Source organism: Cervus canadensis, chromosome 11 (genome assembly GCF_019320065.1).
Source record: "Cervus canadensis isolate Bull #8, Minnesota chromosome 11, ASM1932006v1, whole genome shotgun sequence".
Taxonomy (NCBI): domain Eukaryota; kingdom Metazoa; phylum Chordata; class Mammalia; order Artiodactyla; family Cervidae; genus Cervus; species Cervus canadensis.
The window spans coordinates 58,377,082-58,401,242 of NC_057396.1; the positions used below are offsets into that span (position 1 = coordinate 58,377,082).

The 24,161-nt window shown below is 40.8% G+C and overlaps 1 protein-coding gene and 1 non-coding gene across 10 annotated transcripts in view; both read left to right on the forward strand.

Annotated features, from left to right (window-relative positions):
* The first annotated feature begins 4,221 nt into the window (after positions 1-4,221).
* The window catches only part of TCP11L1 (t-complex 11 like 1), a 34,985-nt gene continuing 15,045 nt past the window's right edge, over positions 4,222-24,161 (forward strand). The window contains exons 1-6 of one of the 9 annotated variants that reach the window (XM_043480764.1): positions 4,222-4,360; positions 6,344-6,408; positions 7,319-7,505; positions 17,937-18,069; positions 19,240-19,360; positions 20,110-20,330. In XM_043480764.1, the coding sequence (XP_043336699.1) occupies positions 7,343-7,505; positions 17,937-18,069; positions 19,240-19,360; positions 20,110-20,330 (638 nt within the window). In that variant the 5' untranslated portion in view covers positions 4,222-4,360; positions 6,344-6,408; positions 7,319-7,342. The other 8 variants (XM_043480767.1, XM_043480768.1, XM_043480762.1 and 5 more) reach the window with 8 other exon arrangements.
* Positions 20,454-20,557, forward strand: LOC122450661. Its single transcript, XR_006272164.1, has one exon. It is a non-coding gene; the product is annotated as a U6 spliceosomal RNA (small nuclear RNA).

The window sequence follows — 24,161 nt, forward strand, 5'->3', positions numbered from 1 at the left end:
ATTAGATGGTGTATTGCTGTTAAGTATTGGCCTCTCTCAGGAGAGCTGATTTATAATTTTTGTGCACAATACTTTATAGAACATCCTAGGAATTTAAATAATGGGACATTGTGGTGTTTATAAAAAAAAGTATTAAACAGTAAAAAGTCTGTTACAAGTTAATAGGAGTGTGGTTTGTACCTTGAAAGGTATATTTCTTGAAGATACAAGATAGAAATTTAGGCTATGCTAAAGTGAATTTGTCAGTTACCATAAATTGTAGACAAGTCAGAAATTGAACTGTCCCAATGCTTTTGACAACTTCAGCATCTTTTAAAGCTTATTGTGGATAATTTCAAACATACATAAATATGGGGAGAATAGAATAATGAGCCCTTCGTGTATTCATCATCCAGTTTCAGCAGTTGTCACCTCATGGCCAGTCTTGTTTAATCTATTCTGGGCTCCCACCTCAGCATATTTCATACATCCTATCACTTCATCTATAAAATTTCAGGAAAAAAAAAAACCACCAAAATTTCAGTATGTATGACTAGAAGATAAGGACATTAAAAACATAACCCCAGTATCATTATTACACACACACACAAAGTCACAATTCCTTAATATCTTCAAAAATGCAGTCAGTGTTCACATTTTCTGATCTGTAATGACTGTGACATTCAAGTAGGGATCCAAACAGAGTTCATACATTGCAGTTGGTTAATGTGCTTCTTAAATCTTATAGGTTTTTCTCTTTGTCTCTCCTCCCTTCTTCTTTTCTCTGTTATTCAGTAAACCTGGTTGGCTGTTCTTGAGTTGCCCACAATCTGGATTTAGCTGATTGCAAGCCTGTGCTCTCCTGTATCATATTCCTCTGTGTCCTTCATTCCTTGTAAATTAGTCATTAGAACTAATGTCTCAACAACTTTTTATTCAAGTTAATGATTATTTTGGAACAACTGCACTGTCACAGTATACTTGGTAAATAGGCATGCAATAAAATACTTGTAATTTATATAATACAATTTTAAATTATGCATTTTTACAATAATAAAACCAAAAGATTAAAATGAGACTGAATTTTAAATTCAGACTTTTAATGAGGGGTAGGAGAACTAAAATGATGTACCAATATGCTACCATGTCAATCTTTTGTTTTCAAAGATATAACTTATACTGGCTAGTCTTTAAAAAGGAAAAAGTTGAGAACTCATCTATAGTACGTAATATAATTCTAAAAGAGTAAGGAATAGTTATGTCAGGTGGGTTCTTTTGTGATGTGTATTTTGCTTTGTTGCATAGGCAGGAAAGGAAGGCAGCTGTCTACATTGAAGTGAAAGAGAAGACAGTTCATGATTTAAGTGTGAGGAAGTTTTTAGAAACAAACTACTGCAAGTGTGGTGAGACCATAGCTGACAGAGCAACAGTGTGTGTGCTTCCTGATTTGCAACCTTTATTTTGCACATAATGGAATAAACATCATTATTTGGCAACAAAACTAACACCTCTCCTTCAAGGGAAGGCAGAACTTTCTAGTTATATTCATGGTCCTAGAAAAAAAAGCATTCTAATACAATGTTAATTTCATGGAAAATCTGGTAAAACCGCAGTTTACCTCAAACTTCATAAGCGTAAAGTTTTAAGAAAATTGGTCGTGTTTATGGGAAGCACTGTCAGAGTTTTAAACTGTAGGTCTGGTGCTCCCTGAATCCCAGTAGCCCATGGCTAAGCCCTGATCTGAAGGGCTTCCCTAGTGGCTCAGCTGGTAAAGAATCCGCCTGCAATGTGGGAGACCTGGGTTTGATCCCTGGGTTGGGAAGATCCCCTGGAGAAGGGAAAGGCTACCCACTCCTGTATTCTGGCCTGGAGAATTCCACGGATTGTATAGTCCCTGGGGTCAGAAAGACTTGGACACGACTGAGCGACTTTCACTTTTAAGCCCTGATCCAGTCTACCCAGAGGCTAATGAGACGATGGAAAAAAAAATCAGCTTGGCTGATCAAGTTCTAAATAGAGAAATTACTTTATGAAGGAGCAGTGACTAAAAAAGAAGCTAGTGTGTAGTGTAGAGAGATGAGTGAAGCTGAATGCAGCAAGAAGCAGGAAGTGATTGTGAGATCCTGTGTGTCCTGGGGAGATGATGGAATAGTACCAACCACCAGAGCGGCAGCCAGACTAGGTAACCTGGCAGTGAACTCCCTCTACCTTGAGGTGATTTGAGTTTCCAGTTTGTGTAGCCAAAAAGCAAACTGGAACATGTGTTAATGTTTTTTAATATTTAAAGGAAACAATTCAAAATATAGCAAAAGATGAGAAGCCATCCAAGTCAAATCAGTGGTGTTGCAGCATCTTCTCCACATGAGAAAATTGTTTATACTAATGAAGGAGGACATGGCAACCCACTCCAGTATTCGTGCCTGGAGAAGCCCACGGACAGAGGAGCCTGGCAGGCTACAGTCCATGGGGTCACAAAGAGTTGAACACGACTGAAGTTTGACTGAGGACACATGGACGAAATGCTTCAAGGAAGGTAGGGGACCTGGAGGTGGGGGACATCTCTAGGAAGGTGGTTTTAGGCTGGCTGCCTCTTAGAGTCACCTGGGAAGCTTAAGAATTCTTGCCTGGCATCACCACCCATGCCATCCCTCTGTGTTTCAGATGATAGCTTTAGAAAACATCCATCCCACCCCCCAACCCCAGGAGATTCTAAGGTGAGGTCAGAGTTGGGAACAACTAATCTAGAGACTGTGGTATATTGGAAAGACTGATGCTGAAGCTCCAATGCTTTGGCCACCTGATGCAAAGAGCTGACTCACTGGAAAAGACCCTGATGCTGGGGAAAATTGAAGGCAAGAGGAGGAGGAGTGGCAGAGAATGCGATGGTTATATAGCATTACTGACTAATGGGCCTGAATTGAGCAAACTCTGGGAGATAGTGGAGGACAGAGAGGCCTGGCATGCTGCCGTCGAAGGGGTCATAAAGAGCCACATTAGCAACTGAACAACAAAAAGTATATTCTAGACTCTGAAGTGAGAACTGAATGTTTTCTTCCTAAATGTTAGTTCCAGTTAATATCTCATGGCACCTCCCTCCCCCTCAAAGTGAATCCTCTTCTGAGAACTGTGTTTCAGGAAAAATTCTTACTTTAATGTGCTAGTTAATGAATGGCTTGAGGGTGTTGAAATATTGCACACAGCTTTCAATACTTTAGGAATAACTGCCCACGTGTGATCTATTTAGAAGTGGCCTTTGAAAGCAACTCCTAACTCCACTCCATCTTGTTTTGTTCTAGTTATTTAACAGGTTTATAGGCTGCAGGTAGGAGGCTTGATTGTTACCTTCATTTTAGGGCATACATGTTTGATGTTCAGCTTTAAAGCATTTTACAAAAGAACAGATAAAAGTTAACGGAGCCTTTACTTTTGAAGATTAGGCCCCCCACAACTATTTCTATTCGTTTAGTTTGCTGTCTTACTATACAGGATGAGAAAAGCATGGTTTTCTTGGATCAGCAACTGTTAAGGACAGCCACGACCCGGGTACCTGGGACAAAGGGGAAGGAGGCTTCAGAACAAGCTTGTCTTAACACGCTGTTCCCTTTCGGGAATACAGATGGCACATAAAATGCTGAGTGCTGTGTTTCTGAGCTCTCTAAACCGAGTTGAACCCTCGTGAGACGTCTTTGCCTCCTTGCCTTCCATCTTTTCAGGGCGAAGGTCTCGCTCTTCCTATCGACAAAGTGCAGCGGCCGCTTGGATAAAAGAGGTGACTCAAACCAAATCGAATCTGTGCCGTTAAAATGAGACTTGGCCATCCAGGTGGTGGGCATGACTTTTTTTAACAACCAAAAGGAGAGGAGGGGAACAAATAACGTGGCTATAAACCATGATGTAATATTTAAATTTGAAAACCAGGGCGGGGAAGGCTTTGCACCGAAACAGCCAATCCTTTCGCTTTCCTCGGCTGCCTCCGTGCCGCCTCCCCCGCAGCCGGTCTTTCCGTACAGAAACATGGCGCCGCCCTCTGTGGGGAGGGGGACTCCCGGCCCCGAGTCCGCAGCCCACTGAGCCCCTCAACTGGGGGGCATCCGGCCGCGCCTCCCGCCTTTCCGTAAAGGAACATGGCGACGCCCCATGTGGTACAGGCGCCTCCAGGCTGAGAGCTTCCTCCCGCTACCCGACATTGAGGAGCCGCCGCGCTGGCCGCTACCCACCCTAGGCCGGCGGGGAGGATCGCTCGTAGCGCAGCGAGGGATGCGGCCTCCGAGGGGCAGAGGTTGAACCGGCCCTGCCCGCCGCGCATCCTCCCCGCCTCCGCCGCGGCCGCCGCCAGATCCCCGGCCGAGCGGCAGGAGGAAAGACGCCCGCTCCGCTGCAGGTGAGGGAAGCGGGTGCGCAGGCTGGCCGCCCTGCGGAGCCTGCACGCGAGGAACGAGGTCGAGATTGCAGGCATTGCCTCGCCGTTTTCCGTCGATCGGGTCCCAGTGATGTCGGGTGGAAGCGAGGAAGAGGCAGACACGGCGGGCAGGATGAGGCTTAGAGCGGTCTTTGTCCCACCCCTCGAGGCCATCCTCCAGGCGCGCCTCGCTATCTCCCGGCCCGGCCACTCCCTCTCCGGCCCAAACAGTTGTTTACAACGGAATCCGGACGCTGGGCGTGCGTGGCCCCGAGTGCTGGAGAAAGGGTTTCTCGCCGGCGTTGGACAGAGCTCCTTGCTGTTGCTGAAAGACCCTTTCTCCTGCGGAGACTTGAGAGCAGCTTGGGCTCGGCGTGAGGCTCAGCTAGTCTTCACGGCAAGTGCGAGGATCCTCCTACCCTCGGTTCCCTTTTTAGGCATGGCAGGAGTTGGGGATTGTTGAATGAATGAGCACACTGCACGCAGTTAAATGGTTCCTCGCTGCATCCTGTATAGCCCTGTAATTATAGTTACCATTTTTGGAAGCCGGTTGTGCACCAGCTGTCGTTATGTACGCCCTGTCGTTGACACTTCCCCCAAACCCAGGAGGTAGGTAGCTGTGTTTTACACAGCTAGTTAGACAGCGGAAGTTAACACAGCTAGTAAAGAGCCAGAATTGGAACCCAGGTATGTCTGAGACTAACGCCCAGCCCTCCCGCATAAACTGACTTTAAGTAGCATTGGAGACGGACGCTTTACCATCTGAGCTACCAGGGAAGCCCGAGTAGATGACACAGCTAACAGTAAATACTTGGTGGGTATCTGTTCCGGGGATATACTTATATGTGTGGAGCATATGTGGGGGATGTGGTTGGTCTGGCCTGTAAGAAGTTAAAAATGTAAGTGAAGAGTTTTGTTTTTCTTTTTTCTTTTTTTATTAAGGAGAACTAGCAATTTTAAGATCTAACCCCAACTCATCGCTCCTTTGTCACCTGCTGCTTGTTCTGCATATTTTCATTTGCCTTTGCTTGTGCCCTTTAAGTGAAACGCCCCCCTTTTCACCTTCTCTCTTCCTCCAGATGTTTTGTTTGATTTATTTATTTATTTATTTATTGGCTGCACCCGCATGGCTTTTTAGTTCCCCAACAAAGGCCCCTTGCAGTGGAAGTGCCTAGTCCTTAGCCACTGGACCGCCAGGGAATTCCCTCCAAATGTTTTTTAATTGAGTGAAATCCTACTCTTTTCAAAAGGACAGGTTCAAATATCACCTTTTCTGGGAAGGTTATCCCAACCTCCTTCCGGGAAGAATTAGTTTCTCCTGCTTAATGATTTCATAATGCCATTAAGGCTTAAGTTTAACTGTATTTCCTTGTAAGAATGTCTCTCTCCCCCTCTCGACCATGCCTTTTCATCGTTCTATTCCTATTTAAATTAGCATATTTTGAGTTGGCTTTAAGGCAGTGATGAATGCCAGATGTCTAACATCCATCCCTACAGGCGTTCAGAGAAAGGAACAAATACTGGTGAGGTTGGGCAAATGACCTGGGAAGGGAATAGGTCTTGAACCAAATCTTACATGGATGGGTTAGTTTACTAAACTGAATATTAAAGACCTGGAAATCCTGCTTTTTCTCCTTATTGCACAGAATGAGTTACTTCATCCTCAGCTCATTCCCAACATGTGAAGAAGATACAGTTAGAAGTGTTTTTGTTTGTCCTTTCTCATAGGAGATGCTGGTAATGTTACCTTTTGGTTCTTGGAGCATTTCCAGAGCCAGACAGGATTTAGGACAGAGGAGATGGGTGTCTGGAGTGGGATGCTGGAAGGTTCAAAAAGAATGACATTAAAGCAACCTTCGTATTAATAATACAGGCCTGAAAATGTCAGTTCCAGTAACTTCATTCTGTTTAATGGGCTTATCTGCTATTCAGATAATTATATCAAATGATTCTTCTAATGTGCAGAAAGGAGTCTGCCAAACCTCCTGAAAATGGTCAACATTTCTTTTGATCCTTGGATTACCTTCCAGGTGTGTAATAGACTCTAATTAGTGCTTATGAAAATATTTTGTGATATTCAAGTGCTACTAGTACAAATGCTAATTATTTTCAGTATTATAAATGCAGAAAACGTTGTGTCTTTCTTTTCCTTTACTAGGAAGCCCATTAGGAATAAAGAACTCAATAAAAAATTAGGGGAAAAAAACTTGATAAAAAACATTTATAGTAAATAAGAGGTTAATGTTCTAGGCCTTTATTAACTAGCCCAAACCAACGTGTTAAGTGTTAGTCCTCTTCTAATCAGCACCTGAGACAGTTAACACCCCACCCAACCACATACATTATGGTGGTTTGCAACTTCCTACTTTACTCACCATCTTTTTCTGCTGACTGCCAAGGGATTAATAAAAATATTTGCCCCACACATTTTTCTTAAATGCTTCATGAGATTCTGCCTTCCATTTGTCATCCCCGGGTGTCTTATCCGTAATAGGATCAGGGAACCAGCTTCTCAGTCCAGTGTATATTTACTTTGAACGCTGATGAAGAAGCATTATTTCCAGAGTCTTCCTTTCAGCTCTCAGGAATAAAGGAATTTAAGAATTAAATTACTGTTTGATTAAAATACAAGCAGGCAGTTTATAGTGTTAAAGCCATGTTCTCGTGACATGGTACTCAGATTGGGACAAAATATTCGAACTTGTTACTCTGTGAAGTGTAGGTCCATGAATTTGATAGTTACAAGTGTGATTTTACAGGTGATCTGTTTAATCATGGAAGTAGAATATTATATTGGGATAAGGATAAGATCTTAGCAAGCCCATGTATTTTACAGGTGAGAAATCTGAAACCCTAAGAGATTAAATCATTTGCTTAGAGTCACACTGCCAGTTAGTGTCAGAGCAAGAACATTTTGGTTCATTATTTTTTTCCCTCTAGGAAAGTGAATGAACTTAATTGAGAATGTCTGAAAACCTTGACAAGTCCAATATAAATGAAGCAGGAAAATCAAAGTCAAGTGATTCTGAGCAAGGCCTTGAAGATGCTGTGGAAGGTTCTGATGAAGCTTTACAGAAAACAATAAAGTCGGGCTCTCCAAGCACCCAAAGAGTGCAAAGACCTCACTGTAAGCACATTTGACTTTGGTTAGAAGCATTATCTTCATTGTTTTTATTTTTATTTTTTTTCTTCATTGTTTTTAGATGATATTTTTATTATCCTTCCTTGTACATGTGGCCCTGAGCTGGGTTCTAATAGTATGATAGAATTGCCAATAATTAGCTTTTAAGTATAGCAACCGTTTCACAACTAACAGCCCAGTCACTTATGGATTTTCAATTGCATGAGAAACTCACGTTTTAGAATAATGTTCGGAATATTGCTGTTTTCCTCCAGCCTCAGTGACATTCCAGTTCGTCTGAAATGCTCTGAGAAATAGGAGGGTGGAGTGAAAATTGCAGCTTTAATTAAGAGTGTTTTGAAAAGTTCTAGCCAGGTCTGTGCTTGTGGAGGTTAAAAAAAAAGTTTTTGACTGTGAGTTCACCACACCCTAACTTCACTGCCTGGGGGCATCGTTCCCACAAGGCCGAGGGGATTCAGTGTACTAACTGTGTGTGGTGAAGTCACTTCAGATCCCTGGCAGGAAGCAGGCCTCGCCAATGAGAGGATGGCAATTTCCGCAAGTATTCCCAGCATGCTCCAACTCATGTCTTTTATTAGGAATACTCAGGGTTTTTGAAGTGAGTCCAAAAATGAAAGTTTTAAGAGGGATTGTCATGGTCTAAGAATGTCAGTGTTGATATTATCTCTTTAAAGTACAAATGATCAGTAATCCTTCATGTTTGAAAAAAGTACAAGCATTTGGGAGTTTAAGGTATGTTTCTATTAAAATGATAAAAACCCCTGCCAGGTAATTTATTAGTCAACATGGTATTCTTAAAGCAGACATTGGTGGACCCCATTTTATTGTAGTTTATCATCGAATAGATTTTGATAAATATACCTCTAGGTCACATTGTATTCAGGGAAGAAAACATGCTGTTAATAACAGTCTAATGTGGTTGTATCATGCCTTGTCTCCAATGTGTATAGTTAGAAAGCTTCATCTGTTTTCTCATTTTTAAAAGGAGGAAAATATGCTTATCTCTTAGGGTCATTGTAAAGACTAAATGAATTCATATAAAGCTCTTACAACAGTGTCTGCATATAATGAATGCTCAATAAACACTAGTTGTTAGTATTACTGCTACTGCATATTGCATTTATTTATTTATTATTACAAAAAAATTTTTTTGGCCATGTCATGTGACTTGTGGGATCTTAGTTCCCCAATCAGGGACCCGACACCCTTTGCAGTGAAATTCCCTCATCTGTTGCATTTTAAGATACCCAGGAGATGGCTGTAATATGGATGTTGATGGCCAGTATGGTAGTTTTATCACTTATAGTTTCTGGTAAAGAAGTACCTTTGGGTTAGGATGTTCAGTTCTTTGATTAATGGCCTTGCCTTTGGCATCCTGTCAGTCTGATGGCATGATTCCAAATTAATGTCAAGCCAGCACTAGACTATATTAGTTGACATTGTATGTAGTTATATCCTTAAGGCAGCTTATCCTGAGACCTATGATCAAGTGTTGGGGAATCCAGGAACAGTCAAAAAGGTGTATCAACATGTCTGTATATATATTTTTTTCTAGGAAGGTCAGAAAAACTTTCCTTAAATTCTCACAGTTCCATATCAAAATGAGGTTTAAAATCAATGACTGACTATATTATTTCTGGCTTTCTTGCCCTTTTCTCCTTGTAATAATAGATAGGAATAGGGCTATGGACTCCAGTGGTAAAACTGCGACCCCGGAGTCTGGGGCCAGGTCAGGAGGCATCACTGCTTGCAGAGAGCATACAAAAGAATTTATAAAATATGAAATTAGTTATCTGCAGACATCTCTCCCAAACTGTGTAAATGTATAGCTAATGAGTTTAAAGTAACTCTAAAATCATATCTTTGTTATTCAGTGGCTCAATCATGACCAACTCTTTGCAACCCTATGGACTGCAGCACGCCAGGCTTCCCTGTCCTTCAGCATCTCGCGGAGCTTACTCAAATTCATGTCCATTGAGTCAGTGATGCCATCCAACCTTCTCGTCCTCTGTCGCTCCCTTCTCCTCCTGCCTTCAATCTTTCCCTGCATCACATCTGGGGTTCTACAAATTAAAAGCAAAAAGATAGCCTTTAGACTTGCAAAGTAAAATACAGAATAATGTTTGAATGATAGAAATACTGTTGGTAACTGTGATGCTGTAATTTATAATGGGAAATATATGTTCTGGTTCTCATCCAGTTTCTGGTTCAGAACTTCTAAACTACTGTAATTTCTTGAGTGATGAGGGCTAGAAAGATGTCTTTTGTTACGCTACTGAGGCACAGCCTAACCTAAGGGGACTCAATCTTGAGATTAGAGGGTTGGAGCTTTCAATCCTACCCACCCCTCCCTCCCACCTCTGGGGAGGAGGGAGGAGCCGGAGGTTGTACAGTTGCCAGTGGCCATTTATTTAATCAAGTTTGCCTGTGTAATGGAGCCGAGAGAAAAACCCAGAAGGATGGGGTTCAGAGAGCTTCTGGGTTAGTGAGGACATGGAGGTACTGGGGGAGTGGCACCCTGCTTGCCCGTACCTTGCCCTTTGCTTCTCTTCTATTTGGCTGTTTCTGAGTTACATCCTTTTATAATAAACCAGTAATCTAGTAAGTAAAATGTTTCTTTGAGTTCTATGACCTGTTTCAGCAAATTGATCGAATAAAAGGGGGTGAGAGGTGGTTGGAACTTCCCACCCACAGCCAGTCTGTCAGAAGCACAGGTGACACCCTGGACTTGGGACTGTCCTCCGAAGCGGGGTTGGGGGGAGAGTCCCGTAGGACTGTGTCCTTAACCTGTGGAATCTGATGCTGCTCTAGGTAGGTAGCGTCAGAATTGCAGCACACTTGTCTGAGAATTGCTTGGTGGTGTGGGGAGAAAACCTTCACCCGCTTACCCTGCACATGATGGAATTTGGGTGCATAACGTTTAATAGCTGATACAGAATATAAAAAAGGGAAGATGGCTGGCCTTGTCAGAATTGGTTGGCACTGATCCAAGGTGGTTATTTGATTCTAAAAGAATTAATTCTTTAAACACAGAGATCCTTAGAGTAAGGATCAGTCAGCTGTAACTTAATGTTTCCCATAAGTTTCTCTACTTCCAAATACTTTATTGTGTGTGTGGGGGGGTGAAAAAGGAGGATTTATTACTTGCAGCAAGTAAGGAGAATACCAGGGATCTTTTCCAAAGCAATGTCTCCCTCAACAGCAAAACTGGGGAAGTTTTAAGCCAAGGGTACCTCATGTTCATGAAGGGGCTTGACCAGAGACTTCTGCCTGGAATTGGGATAAAGGTTGCCAGAGCTGAAGCTCTTGATGATTGAAGTCGGGAGGATCAGAAAAGGTCAACATGGTGACATTCCCTCAGTTCTGACCAGACTCCCATCTCAACAGGTAGTTACCCTCCCCCTTAGTGGGGTGGGGGGCCTTAGTTCCTACAGAACTCCAAGATATCAGATATCAGATCATAATATTTATCTTACAGAAATACTGAGATTTGTTCAAGGGCAAGCATTGTGGCCAGGCTTAAATCACAAAGTGGCTTAGGTCAAAATGGCTTCTTATATGAAGAAAATCGTGCCTGGCTCTTTTTCTCTGGGGACCACCTACCCTATCTACTTACAGTACTTTTGTTATTATTGTCGCTGTTAAGTCATTGAGTTATGACTCTTTTGTGACCCCTTGGACTATAGACCGCCAGGTTCCTCTGTTCATGACATTTCCCAGGGAAGAATACTGGAGTGGGTTGCCATTCCCTTCTCCAGGGGATTTTCCCTACCCACGGACTGAACCCAGGTCTCCTGCTTTGTAGGCAGATTCTTTACCATCTGACCCACCAGGGAAGCCCTAGAGTGGGTTGCCATTTCCTTCTCTAACAGATCGTCCTGACCTAGGAATCGAACCTGCATCTCCTGCATTGGCAGGCAGATTCTTTACTGCTGAGCCACTGGGGAAGCCCTGCAGTACTGTGTGACTTTGCAAATATCCTGTTTCTGCTTAAACTTCAACTCACTAATTTTAGCCTTTACCAGTGGATCTTTCCTGTACCATTATTACCCTTTTATTCTAATGGTGATTTTTTAAAAATTGAAGCATAGTTGATTTATTAGTACAATATTATGTTAGTTTCAGGTGTCCAGCAAGTGATTCAGTTTATATATATAAATATATATATATATATATATGTTTCAGGTTTTTTTCCTTGATAGTTATTACAAGGTATTAAATACAATTCCCTGTGCTAAATAGTGAATCCTTGTTACTTGTATAGTAGTTTTGTGTCTGTTAATTCCATATGTGTTGTATGTTAATTGCTTCAGTCGTGTCTGACTCTTTGCAACCCCATGGACTGTAGCCCCACCAGGCTCCTCTGTCCGTGGGATTCTCCAGACAAGAATACTGCAGTGGGTTGCCATTCCCTTCTCTAGGGGATCTTCCCGACGCAGGGACTGAACCCAAGTCTCCCACATTGCAGGTAGATTCTTTACTATCTGAGCCATACTCCTAATTTATCCTAATTAGGAGTTAATTCCATACTCCTAATTTATCCCATCCCCAGTTTCCCTTTTGGTAAGTTTGTTTTTCTGTATCACTGAGTCTGTTTTGTATACAGATTCATTTGTATTATTATTTTATTTTATTTTTGGTTTTTTGTAGGTTTTTTTCTCCCTTCTTTAATTCTCTGTTCACAAAGCACCTCTGCTCCAAAGTGTAATCACCTAGTTGATCAGTAAAACATGCCATATTCAGATGAAAAAAATCAATTGTTATTCCAGTTAATATTTCCCATTTAGCACTTTAGTTTATTAAATCAGACCCTGGTGAGATTTATGAGATAAGTGGATGACAGAGTTCTGCATTTCTAAAGTGCAGGACCAGACTGAATTGTGATGTCTCTGTGCTGTGCCCAGTCGCTCGGTTGTGTCCGATTCTTCTGTGACTGCATGGACTGTAGCCCGCCAGCCTCCTCTGTCCATGGGGATTCTCCAGGCAAGAACACTGGAGTGGATTGCCATACCCCTTGTAGGGGATCTTCCCAACCCACGGATGGAACCCAGGTGGCCGGCTTTGCAGGCAGAGATTCTTTACCATCTGAACCACCAGAGAAGCCCAAGAATACTGGAGTGGGGAGCCTATCCCTTCTCCAGGGCAACTTCCCAACCCAGGAATCGAACTGGGGTCTCTGGCATTGCAGGTGGATTCTTTACCAGCTGAGCTACCAGGGAAGCCCTGTGGTGTCTCTATTCAGTTAATCAGTCAGGGTTGATTGAGTGCACCCTGTGTAGTGGGAATCCAGCAGCAAATGGGCACACGCATTCTTGGCCCTCCTGGAGCTTGCAGTCTAGTGAGGAAGATGCTGTCACAAGCAGATTGTAATATATTTGATGGATAGGCTTTAATTTTGCTTCACTGCATTCACTCTACAGTAGCTGTTTGGGTGACATTTGTCCCTGCCTTCAGTAAACATCCATTTACACGTGTGTGACTGGAGGCATCTCTACAGTGTATAGACTTCTCAGCTCCTAGAACACCTTTAGTAAAGAAGGGTAGAGAGTATGACCATGTGAATTAGACCTTCATTTTATTTTTGGAATCCGTTCACCAACCTCCGAAAGGGCATGATTAACATCATGTGGTTCTTAGCTTCTCTAACAGGGCATCAGGGTACAAACGCTGTAACAGTTTAGTGAGAGCTTTAGTGTTACGTCACATAGTAAAATAAATCGTAGGGTGAAGTACATGTAACCTTACCATTCTTTATGGCTCTTGTTACAACTCAGGTCCTTTTCACAAATTGAGGTGAAGCTGGTGGTTCAACAGACTGCGTCTTTATAAGCTCTCGTTATGGTACATTTGAGAACTCTCAAAACAAAAATAAAAACAAAAAACCCAACAAACCCACCCACAACCCTATGATTAGCATGCAATGAATAATTCCTATACATGTGGATCTGTGATATACCCTGGTCGTGTCTTAGAATTGCATCTTTGTTGATTAAACACCCATTAATAAGTCTGACTTTTAAGTAGCCTTTAACTTGGACAAGTCCTGAAAACGTTCTTCTTCCTGGTTGTCTCACGGTCTCAGCACTTGGTACAAGCTGTTTTGTCCCACACAGGCCCAAAACAATGAAGACACACTTGCCTGTGACTGGAAAGAGTCTCAGGCGTTCCTAGAACATCCTTCAGTCTTCTTATCTTCTTTTCCATATTAGGAAACAGTGAGCCTGAAACATTTAAATGACTTGTTCAAGGGTTACTCTGCAGAGTCTAGAGAGAGCTGAATTTCTTCCTGACTTGCTCTGTCCACTGCATTTCATGACCAGGTAGTGTATTAACTGTCTTATTTATCAATTACCCAATTTATCAATTACCCAAATGCCTAAAATTGTTGAAAAAAATATATAGTAAATTTACGAGAGAACTTGGTGTGTTTCTTTGATTTTCATAAATTTAAGATGGTCAGACATTTAAATATTTTTGCAAAACCAAGGTTTAAACAAAACTTGGAAGTCCTGCTAACAGTCTATGAATTTCTTTGTAAAAGTAAAAGAACTCAGTGGAGTTCTGATACTGAGTATGTCACAGTGAAACCTCCATCTTCTGATAAGTAGCAACAGAAAACACTATCCTGAAGAAATTTACTAACAGTGTACGCACGCACGGGCGAGCATATCCCGACTGAGTGCCTTACAATTTTAAATTAACTTTATTGAGGTGTAATCTATATATAATAAAATTCACCAATTCTAAGTGATGAGTTTTGACAATACATGTACAGTTTTGTCACTATAACCACAATCATGAGCTGCTACAGTATTTCTGTCACTTCCCAATATTTTCTTGTGTCCCTTTGCAGTGAATCTTCCCCACTCCCCCAGTCCCAGCCCTTAGCAGCCCTAATCTGCTTTCTGTCACCGTAATGTTGCCATTTTTATGATTTCATATAAATGGACTCTTCTGTACATGGTTTTTTGTATCTGACTCTTTCCCTCGGGACAATACTTTTTAGACTCGTCCATGTTGTTGCATGTGTCAGTAGTTGTTCCTTTTCTATTGCTGAGTAGTATTCCATGGTGAGGTCATGCTACAATTGTTTATCCATTTTGAGGTTTATGGACATTTTGATGGTTATGAGCTTTTGAGTACAGATCTTTAAATGGCCATATGTTCTCCGTTTTCTTGGGTTAACACTTATGAGCAAGGCTGCTAGATCAGATAGTGTGTGTCTTACTTTATGAGAAACCAAGAGGCTCTTTTCCAAAGTGACTGTACCATTTGGCATCCCTACCACTTATGTATGAGAGTTCCAGTTACTCCACATCTGCGCCAACACTTGGTAGGATTAGTCTCTTTAATTTTGATTCATCTAGTAGGTGTGTATAGTGGTTTCTGTCTGGTTTTGATTTGCATTTCCCTTATGATTAATGATGATCGTAATGATGTTGACCATTCATGCTCTGACTGGTCATTTGTTTATCTGCTTTGTAGAAATGTTCAAATCTTTTGCCATTTGGTACTGGTTATCTTCTGTTATTTAGTTCTAAAAGTTCTTTATATATACTGGATACAAGTCCTTTATCCAGTACTTGTTTTATAAGTATTTTCTTCCATCTGTGGCATGCCTTTTCATTTTCTTAGTATAGTCTTTCACACAGCAAAAGTTTTAACTTTTTTTTTCTTTTTTTTTTTAAGTTTTAACTTTTAAGTTTAATTTATAATTTTTTTTCTTTTGTATTTTTAGCTTTTTGTGTCCTGTTTTGCCTAATCCAAGATCACAAAGATTTTGGCCTGTGTTTTCTCCTAGAAGTTGTATAGTTGAAGTTTTTATATTTAGCTTTGCAGCTCATTTTGAGTTTTTTTTTTTTTTCATTTATTTTATTAGTTGGAGGCTAATTACTTTACAATATTGTAGTGGTTTTTGCCATACATTGACATGAATCAGCCATGGATTTACTGAGTTAGTTTTTATTTATCATTTGAGGTAAAGGTCAAGGGTCATTTCTTTATGTATAGATTTCTGATTGTTTCAGCACTATTTGATGAAAAAACTAATCTTCCCTTATTGACCACAAATATACATATGTACTTCACTGGTGGCTCAGATGGTGAAGAATCTGCCTGCAGTACAGGAAACCTGGGTTCGATCCCTGGGTCCAGAAGATCCCCTGGAGAAGGGAATGGCTACCCACTCCAGTATTCTTGCCTGGAAAATCCCATGGACAGAGGAGCTTGGCTGGCAGAGAGTCAGACGCAACTGAGGGAATAATGCTTTCACTTTTCATACATGTGTATGTGTGTGTCCCAGTCTAGTTGGGGATCCTCTGCTCTGTTCAGTTCATCTGAATATCTTTTGTCATGCCAGACGCACACAGTCTTTTTTGTTTTTTTTTCTTTAATGTCATGCGGCATGTGGCATTTTAGTTCCCTGACCATGGATAGAACCTGTTTCCCCTGCAATGGAAGTATGGAGTCCCAACCACTGGACCACCAGGGAATTCCCACACACTGTCTTAATTATTGTTGCTTTTCTTTAAATCAGTTAGTGTAAGTCCTCCAAATTTCTTCTTTTCCAAAATAGTTTTGACCTGTCTAGGTCCTGTGCATTTCCATCCAAGTTTAAGAGTCCATTTGGCAATTTCAACAAAAACCTTGCTGGGATTTTTATTGGAATTTCATTTTATCAGTAGATCAATTTGGTAGAAATTGACAGCTAAGTAATACTGAGAATTGAAAAGATCTGTTGGGCCTTGATTTTGGATATTTATTGCATTTTACTAATATCCACAAAGTCAAGTTTATTTGTTATTTTTATTAATATTCTCTGAAAATGCTGAAAAGAATTTTGTGAAGTTTTTCAACTTCCCTTTACATGACTAAAAAAAGATTTTTACCAGACAGGATATGACCAGCTCTTAGATTTGATTCCTTTTTCTGGTGAGCAAATGAAAAAAGGGAAAGAAGGGAGAAAATAACTTTTCAGTGACCTAGCAAGATCTTTACAGCTGTTAAACCATGTGTAAACCAGTGCCGTTTTAAGCCCAGATCTTATCACCACTGTGTAAAATTAATATAACCATTCTCCAGGCCAGTGCTTTTCAGAGTATGGTTTCTGAAACCATCAGTATCAGGTGGAATCTTACAAGAAATGCAGTTCTCCAGCCCCACCCCAGACAGGCTAAATCAGAAACCTGGAGGGGGGCCAGTATAAGCCCTCCCCCTGATTCTAAATTAAAGACCCTCTGTCATGGGCTTTTTTTTTTTTTTTTAACAGCTTTATTAAGGTGTAATTGACAGACCAAAAACATGCATGTATTAATCATTGACTTTTTAAGCATAGGAATTACCCTATGTTCCTTGGCTCAGAACACCTGGGAAGGTTTATGAGGAGTTTTTTTTTGTCTAGAAGATAAGTCTCAAACTTTATCAAAAGAAAGAGAAGAACAGAAACCCATTATGAGGGTATTGCCACAGTTGATACAGAAATAAAATTCACTGGACCTGGCTAACAGTGGTGGAAAGGGAGAAATCAAACATAACTCTGAGGTTTTTGATTCGTTGGGCCTGCATTCCAGAAATTCTTGTGTCACACAGCCTCTGATTTGTTCATCTGTCGATCTCTGAATTCTTATATTGCCCTAATATCCTAGTAGTAGTTTTAGCGTTGTTTAAATAGCACCTGGCACCCTGAAGTACTCGTTGCTGTTTTTATTTGGGGAGATTCATTCATGGCACCAGGGGCTTCCCTGGTGGCTCAGATGGTAAATCGTCTGCCTGCAATGCGGGAGACCCAGGTTTGATCCCCGGGTCAGGAAGATCCCCTGGAGAAGGAAATGGCAACCCACTCCAGTACTCTTGCCTGGAAAACTCCATGGATGGAGGAGTCTGGTGGGCTATAGTCCATGGGGTCACAAAGAGTCGGACACAGCTGAGCGACTTCACTTCATTCATGGCACAGTGTTAATGATGGAGCAAACCATGAACTGCTAATGGGAACAAAAGAGGCGATCTTAAATCTGGTGTCTTTTTTTTCCATTTAGGGTAGACAGGAGGCATAGGGATTAGAAAATAAACCCTCAGCTTGTTGGGAAGGTGATAATCAGTAACTTTAAAAAGTTCTTCTAAGTTTTCATTTATTGTAATCATTTGCCATTGACCAGTTTTACCAAGGAAAAAAAAGATGTTTTGAGTATTGTAAATGATCTCTGCTTTTAGGATTCTAGGTTAAAAGAAAAAAGTGAATATGAAATAGGTACAATTCTCTTGTTTGAAATTGCCATAATATTTTCATCAGTAGAGGCATAACTGAAATTATTAGCTGTTAGCTGGTAGGAGAACCACTGCCTTCTAAAATTAATAAAAAATTTAGGAGAAAATCCTAATCTAGAGGAGCAAACCTCTGACACCAGACTTTTGTTACAGCTAGTCCTCCTCGATTCGTGACAGTAGAAGAACTTCTAGAGACAGCGAAAGGAGTCACTAACATGGCCCTAGCCCATGAGATTGTTATAAATGGAGACTTTCAGATTAAACCAGTTGAATTACCAGAAGACAGGTAAGGTGGTTACTGAGTTATCTTGTTTAGTAGAACACTGCCATTTTCCAGTTCTGGAAACATTTTCTTCACTCGATGTATATATTCTAAAATATTTTTCCTTTTGTATGTTGCTAAAAAATATTCCTTATCCTTGGAATTACCAGAGTTTGAAACTGTATGTCAGGACCACTGATCCTTGACGATGTAAATGAAAGGTCTGGAAGTCTTCCATGTTAGTGTCTCCCCAGTCCATAGAATTTAGCTGCCTCCTCTTGTGTGTTCATAGTACTGTTCCCTTCATTTCTTCTTTGTAACTGTCACATTGTACTGTAGTTGTTGGTTTACTGTCTTTCGTTACCAGATTTTAAACTCCTCAGAGATAAGGACTATGCTTTATTCTCTATCCCTACCTAGCACCTGGCCCATATTATATTGAATCTGAAATTCTATTAATTGTAAGATACACTGTTAAAAGATGGATTGTCACAAGAAGGAAAAAAAGCATTTCCCATTATAATTGTGAAAGTACCATGAAAAACTTGGGTTTCTGTTGACAGAGCAGTGGCTGCTGAGTCAGCAAGCTACAGTGTCTCCCACGTGAGGCTTCTAAATAGGACTTTACAAATGTTTCTTGTATGTTCTGCAAGGATAGCACTTTTTCATGTTCCTAGTGAAGAATTACTTGTTTTGCTCTCATGACATAAAGACTGGTTTTCCTGAAATGTTATATATAAATTGTTATAATCTGGTACCTAATTTAACAGTTGTTCCATACGTCACATGAGAATAGGATAATTTTAGCAAAAAAACTTCGAATTTAAAGTCTTAAACTACTTAATCATAAACATCTAAAAAATTTTCTGATATCAGGAAACTTAAATGATCATATCTGAGCTTTCCAGTACTATTTTTATCATATGGCACTGGTTCAGGCTGTTAATTGGACTAATATCTCCTGTCAAACTAGATGAAAGTTATTCTTTCCATTGAAAGAATACTTATTAAGAAAGGTACTTATTGAAATAAATCACTAACTAAAAATAAGCTGTGTGATTGGTTTAAGTATGTCTGGGAACTCTTTCCTTCATCCAAGTAATTTAAAAAATTTCTCACTCTAAACCTATAGAATTTGTGCTTTTGAGAGTGATTTGAGACAATGATATTTGCTTTTTTTCCATTTGCCTCCAGCTTGGAGAAGAGAGTAAAGGATATTGTCCATAAAGCTTTTTGGGATTGCTTGAGTGTCCAGCTAAGTGAAGTCCCCCCGACGTATGACCGGGCCATCAAGCTTGTTGGTGAGATCAAAGAGGTGAGGTGAAGAGTAAGTCGTGATGCTTTCCTGGTGTGTTAGGAGTTTTTAATCCCACCTCCCTGTGTTAGTGTACTAGAAGGCTTTAAAGAAATTGAAGGATGAAGATTTTAAATTGCTTGCTGAAATGTGGATTTAGTGTATTTGTGGCTTACTGCCCTTTAAAAACTTTCAAACAGACCATGATAACCTAAGGACATTACTGTTATAAATGAAAAAAGGTCAGATTTTACAAAACAGAATTACTTAAAGAAAAGAAGTTATTTTATAAAATATGGTGATTTATAAAAATCTTAACAGATATGAGCACCTTCAATATATAATGACCAAAAAAGTGACTCAGACTTTGGGATAAAGAAGGCATTAAGTGGAGGGTAGGACTGTTTTTGCAATATCTTCAGTAACAGTTTCTCAAAGAAGTAATACGTCTGTGGAAATTACAATTTGTCATTGGCTCACAGGCTCACATTAATTAATGTGGTTTTTTTTTTTTTCCCACTTTTAACAGTTTTTTCTTCCTATGTCCAGTTGCTTGCTACCTAGAGCTTAAGTGGAAGCTTAGGTAGCTAGTCTAAATGATTTGTACACATGTTTTCCTATAGATTTGTTGAATAAGAGGTTCATATATGTGCACCATTACAGTAACAATTGGTAAGCCCTTTTTTGGATAATCGTCAATTCCTTTACATATAATGAAAAGCGGCATCTGACTAGGAAGCTTTGATTAGCTTGGCTGTGCTCTCTTGTAGACCCTCCTGTCTTTCTTGCTGCCTGGTCACACTAGACTGAGAAACCAGATAACAGAAGTCTTGGATCTGGATCTGATAAAGCAGGAGGCAGAGAATGGGGCCCTGGACATTTCTAAGCTGGCGGAATTCATTATCGGCATGATGGGGACGCTGTGTGCACCCGTGCGCGATGAGGAGGTGAAGAGACTGCAGGACGTTAAGGAGATAGTGCCCCTCTTCAGGTATGGGTATCGGGCGAGTCACCGCAGGGCACCTAGAATACGTAGCCTGTTTCCAGAGTTAGACTCCCTCAAGTGTAAGTATTCATGCCTTAACAAAAAAGATTAAAAAGCAGACGTTTTGCTGTGCTTACGTCAGCAGCGCATATCCTAAAATTGGAACAGTGCGGAGATTTGCGTGGCCCCTTGGCAAGGATGACTTGCAAATCTGTGAAGCGTTCCATATTTTTTTAAAATAATGGTTATAATTAAAGAAGAAAGGAGGGAGGGGACAAAGGAAGTGAAGAGAAGGGGAAGGCTTGAAGAAAAGAGAAGACAGTGAACTTGAGACTCTGGGTGAGGTTATAGTGTGTATACTCTTTAAATGACCGAAGGCAAATCAAGGCAAAGACTGATCATTAGCATATATTTTTTAAAAGTTAAAATTTTAAATCTGTTTTTTTACTAAAATCAATATAAATCGAATAGAACAAAAAGACATGAAATATTTTTTTTAAAAGCAAACATTTTGTAAACTACAGAAAAGTAGAAAGGAAAAAAATTCACCCATGGTTTTATCACACAAAGGCACAATCACTATTGTCATATTGATATATAAATTTTTTTAGTTTCTTTGCCTCAGCATTTTGTTTTGAAAAATTACAAATCTACAGAAAAATTGCAAAAACAATATAATCAACACTCGTATAACACTTACGTAGATCCACCAGTTTTTAACATTTAGTCAATTTGCTTTATCATACTTTGAGGATATATGCATGTATGTATGTATTTTTCCATGAACCTTCTGATGGCTAATGTCAGATGTTATATTTCACACTTAACTATTTCTGCAAGTACTTCCTAAGATTGTGGATATTCTCTCACACAATCAAAATACAACCAGGATATTTAAGAAATTTAACATTAAAATAATCCTATTAACTTTTAGTCCATATTTGTTTCCTTTAGTCTTTTGACTGTATATTTCTAAATGTATATAATTAAGATCAAATTTATATAATTTTTATGCTATATGGGCAGAGGATTGACATGATGCTGCCTGAGAATTTGACTTTTGGTTAAATTCTTAACTCTTCTGTAAACAGATATCAAAATGCTACTAGGCAACATTGCTTATGGGGAAAATGACCTCTGACTGGTAAATTGCCTCTGGACAGAAAGGAATGATAATGGACTATAAATACTGGATGGGACACCATACTTGGTATTTCCTCAAGTGGGGAAACTTCTTTTTTTTGTGGGGGAAAACTTGTAGCTGGACGTGCCCCCCATAGACACCCTAGAAGGCGTACCTTGGCACTGTTGTGAGCTTTTAAGCCAGGGGCCCCCACACTTCTGAGCCGTTTGCTCCTCGCTGATGTAACTGTGCTTGCAAAGGAGTGCTTGGTGACACCCTGTTGGCAAGCTGTGTGAACAGGTGGCATCAGACCTATGGTTTACACTTGTCTTGTGAGTCTGCTCAACTGAGACAAAGAAGACCTTCCAGTGGGCACTGCAAGCCTGACTTTTCTTCGTTAGTATTACACCCTAATTATTTCATTTATTTTTTCATTGAACGTGTCATTGAGATAATTGTATATTCACATGGCGTTGTAAGAAATAACACAGCGCGCTCTACCCCACCTCTCCCAAGGGTGACATTTCACAAAACTATCATCCTCAGTGTGTTGATCCTGATATAGTCCACTGATCTCATTGAGATTTCCTGTGTACACATGTATTTGTTTATGTATAGTAATTTTTATACAATTTTATCACCTGAGTTTGCATATCCACCACCGCATTCAAGATAATAAATAGTTCTGATACTCCAAGGATCTCTTTCATTGCCCTTTTATAACGAACTTATATCACTTGTTTAAACTCCTCATAAGTATTTTCAGTGGCTGCAAAACATCCTTTTTCATAGATATGATTAACTGTTGCTCTGTTAAGATATACAATCAGATCATGTATAGTTATTTAGTACTTAACCCTGTAGTGAAAACATTTCTGCACAAAACGTTTTTCTGTATTTTAGGTTATTTTGTAAAGACAGGTTCTTAAAATGACATTACTGTGTCAGAGGATGTGAACAGTTTTAAGACTCATTGCATGTTAGCAGGTTCCTTTTCAAAAGTTTTATAAGCAAAAAAAGTTTCATTTCTAGCTTTCTTTTTTTTTTTTTCATTTCTATCTTTCTTGACATCATCATGCTATCAATATTCATTACCTAGAAAAATGCCCAGCGTTGTAAGGTTACCTCAAGGTTTAGAGAGAACATGTTTAAAAGACTGCCTTAAGATAGTTATTGATTTGTTCATTCATTCAACAAGCTCTTACTGAGTGCCTCTTATGTCCCAGGCATGGTGCGAGACAGTAGAAATAAGATAGTCAGTAAGAGCCCATAATCTAGGCTTCCCTGGTGACTCAGATGGTGAAGAATCTACCTGAAATGCAGGAGACCCAGGTTCAATCCCTGGGTCAGGAAGATCCCCTGGAGAAGAGAACGGCAACCCACTCCAATATTCTTGCCTGGAGAATTCCATGGACAGAGGAGCCTGGCGGACTACAGTACATGGGGTCACAAAGAGTTGGACATGACTGAGCAACTAAACTTTCACTTTTAAGAGCCATAATCTAGTCAAGTTAAATGAGGAATTCCTTGGAAGAGAGTCCTCCTGGGAAGTAGCTTGTAGCAAACTCATCCAAACTCAGATTCCTGCTGGAAGGAGAAGGGACTGGGGAAACTGGGCATACACACCCTACCTGAAGGAGGCCGCAGTGGCCGCTTAGCGCCAACCGGTTGTAGCTGTGATGGAATGTGGGCCTGGGTTGCCAGATCTTTTGATTTTTCAAGAGAAACTAGAAATCCCAGCCTTTAAAAGCACTGTGAGCACAAAACATGTTTGTGGGCCACTTCCAGGCAGTGGTCTGCCAGTTGTCACTTTCCAGTCGTCCTTGGTTTCCTGTCGGTGAATTGAGGGGCCTGTTGGGAATGCCCAAGGGAGAGGCACAAGACCCTCCAGAAAGTGGGCTGCCCCGTGTACTTGGGAGTGGGCCAGAGTGGTGGCGGGGAGGGGCCCCGAATTGTTGCTCAGGCCGTGTGTCCTTTCCCATACATGATCACCTTGTGTGGGTGAGTTTATTCTGTCATACGATGTCCCGTCAGGCCCAGACGGCATCAGGAGACCCCGAGGGTGTTTGACCGGACTCTTAGCTCTGCGTGGGGCCACACCTAGACCCACACCTGGGGTTCCTGTCCACCTTCTGCACGTGGGTCACGTAGAGCAGAGCTGCAGGTATGGGACAGGCATGCTGTGGAAGGCATCCTTGGTATCTTGTCAGATTTGCCCATCGGGTGCTTTCAGAGCACAAACTCACAATTACGCCGCCAAAGCCAGAGCATAAAACCTGCCCTGGAACTCGGAGACTAGGGCAAGGGGAGAGAAAGGGGAGAGTTACCTTTCTTTCTCTCCTAGGAAAGGAAATGACCCTGTAGGCATGGAGACCCCGTGGGGAGCTCTGTGCTCTTAACCTTGGGTCTGGGCTGTTTTTCCTCTCCTGCCGTGAGGGCTGACCCCGAGCCAAGGAGTGAGCTCTGGGCCAGACAGGCAGTGGGGAAAGTGATGTTTGCCTAGGGGCGTGGGTGGGATCAGAGAGCAGCTTAAAAATGTGCAGTCCTTTCTTCTAAATTTGTTTTTCTTAATCTGCTTTCTCACGGCTTCTCTAACTTTTCTTGCCACCCTTTCCAGGATGAAAAAACCACCTCAGATCAGCTCACTTCATTTTTTTTTTTTTTTTTCTTTTTTTTACAGCAGTGTTTACTTTGCAAGTGCCTAGTGCTAAATC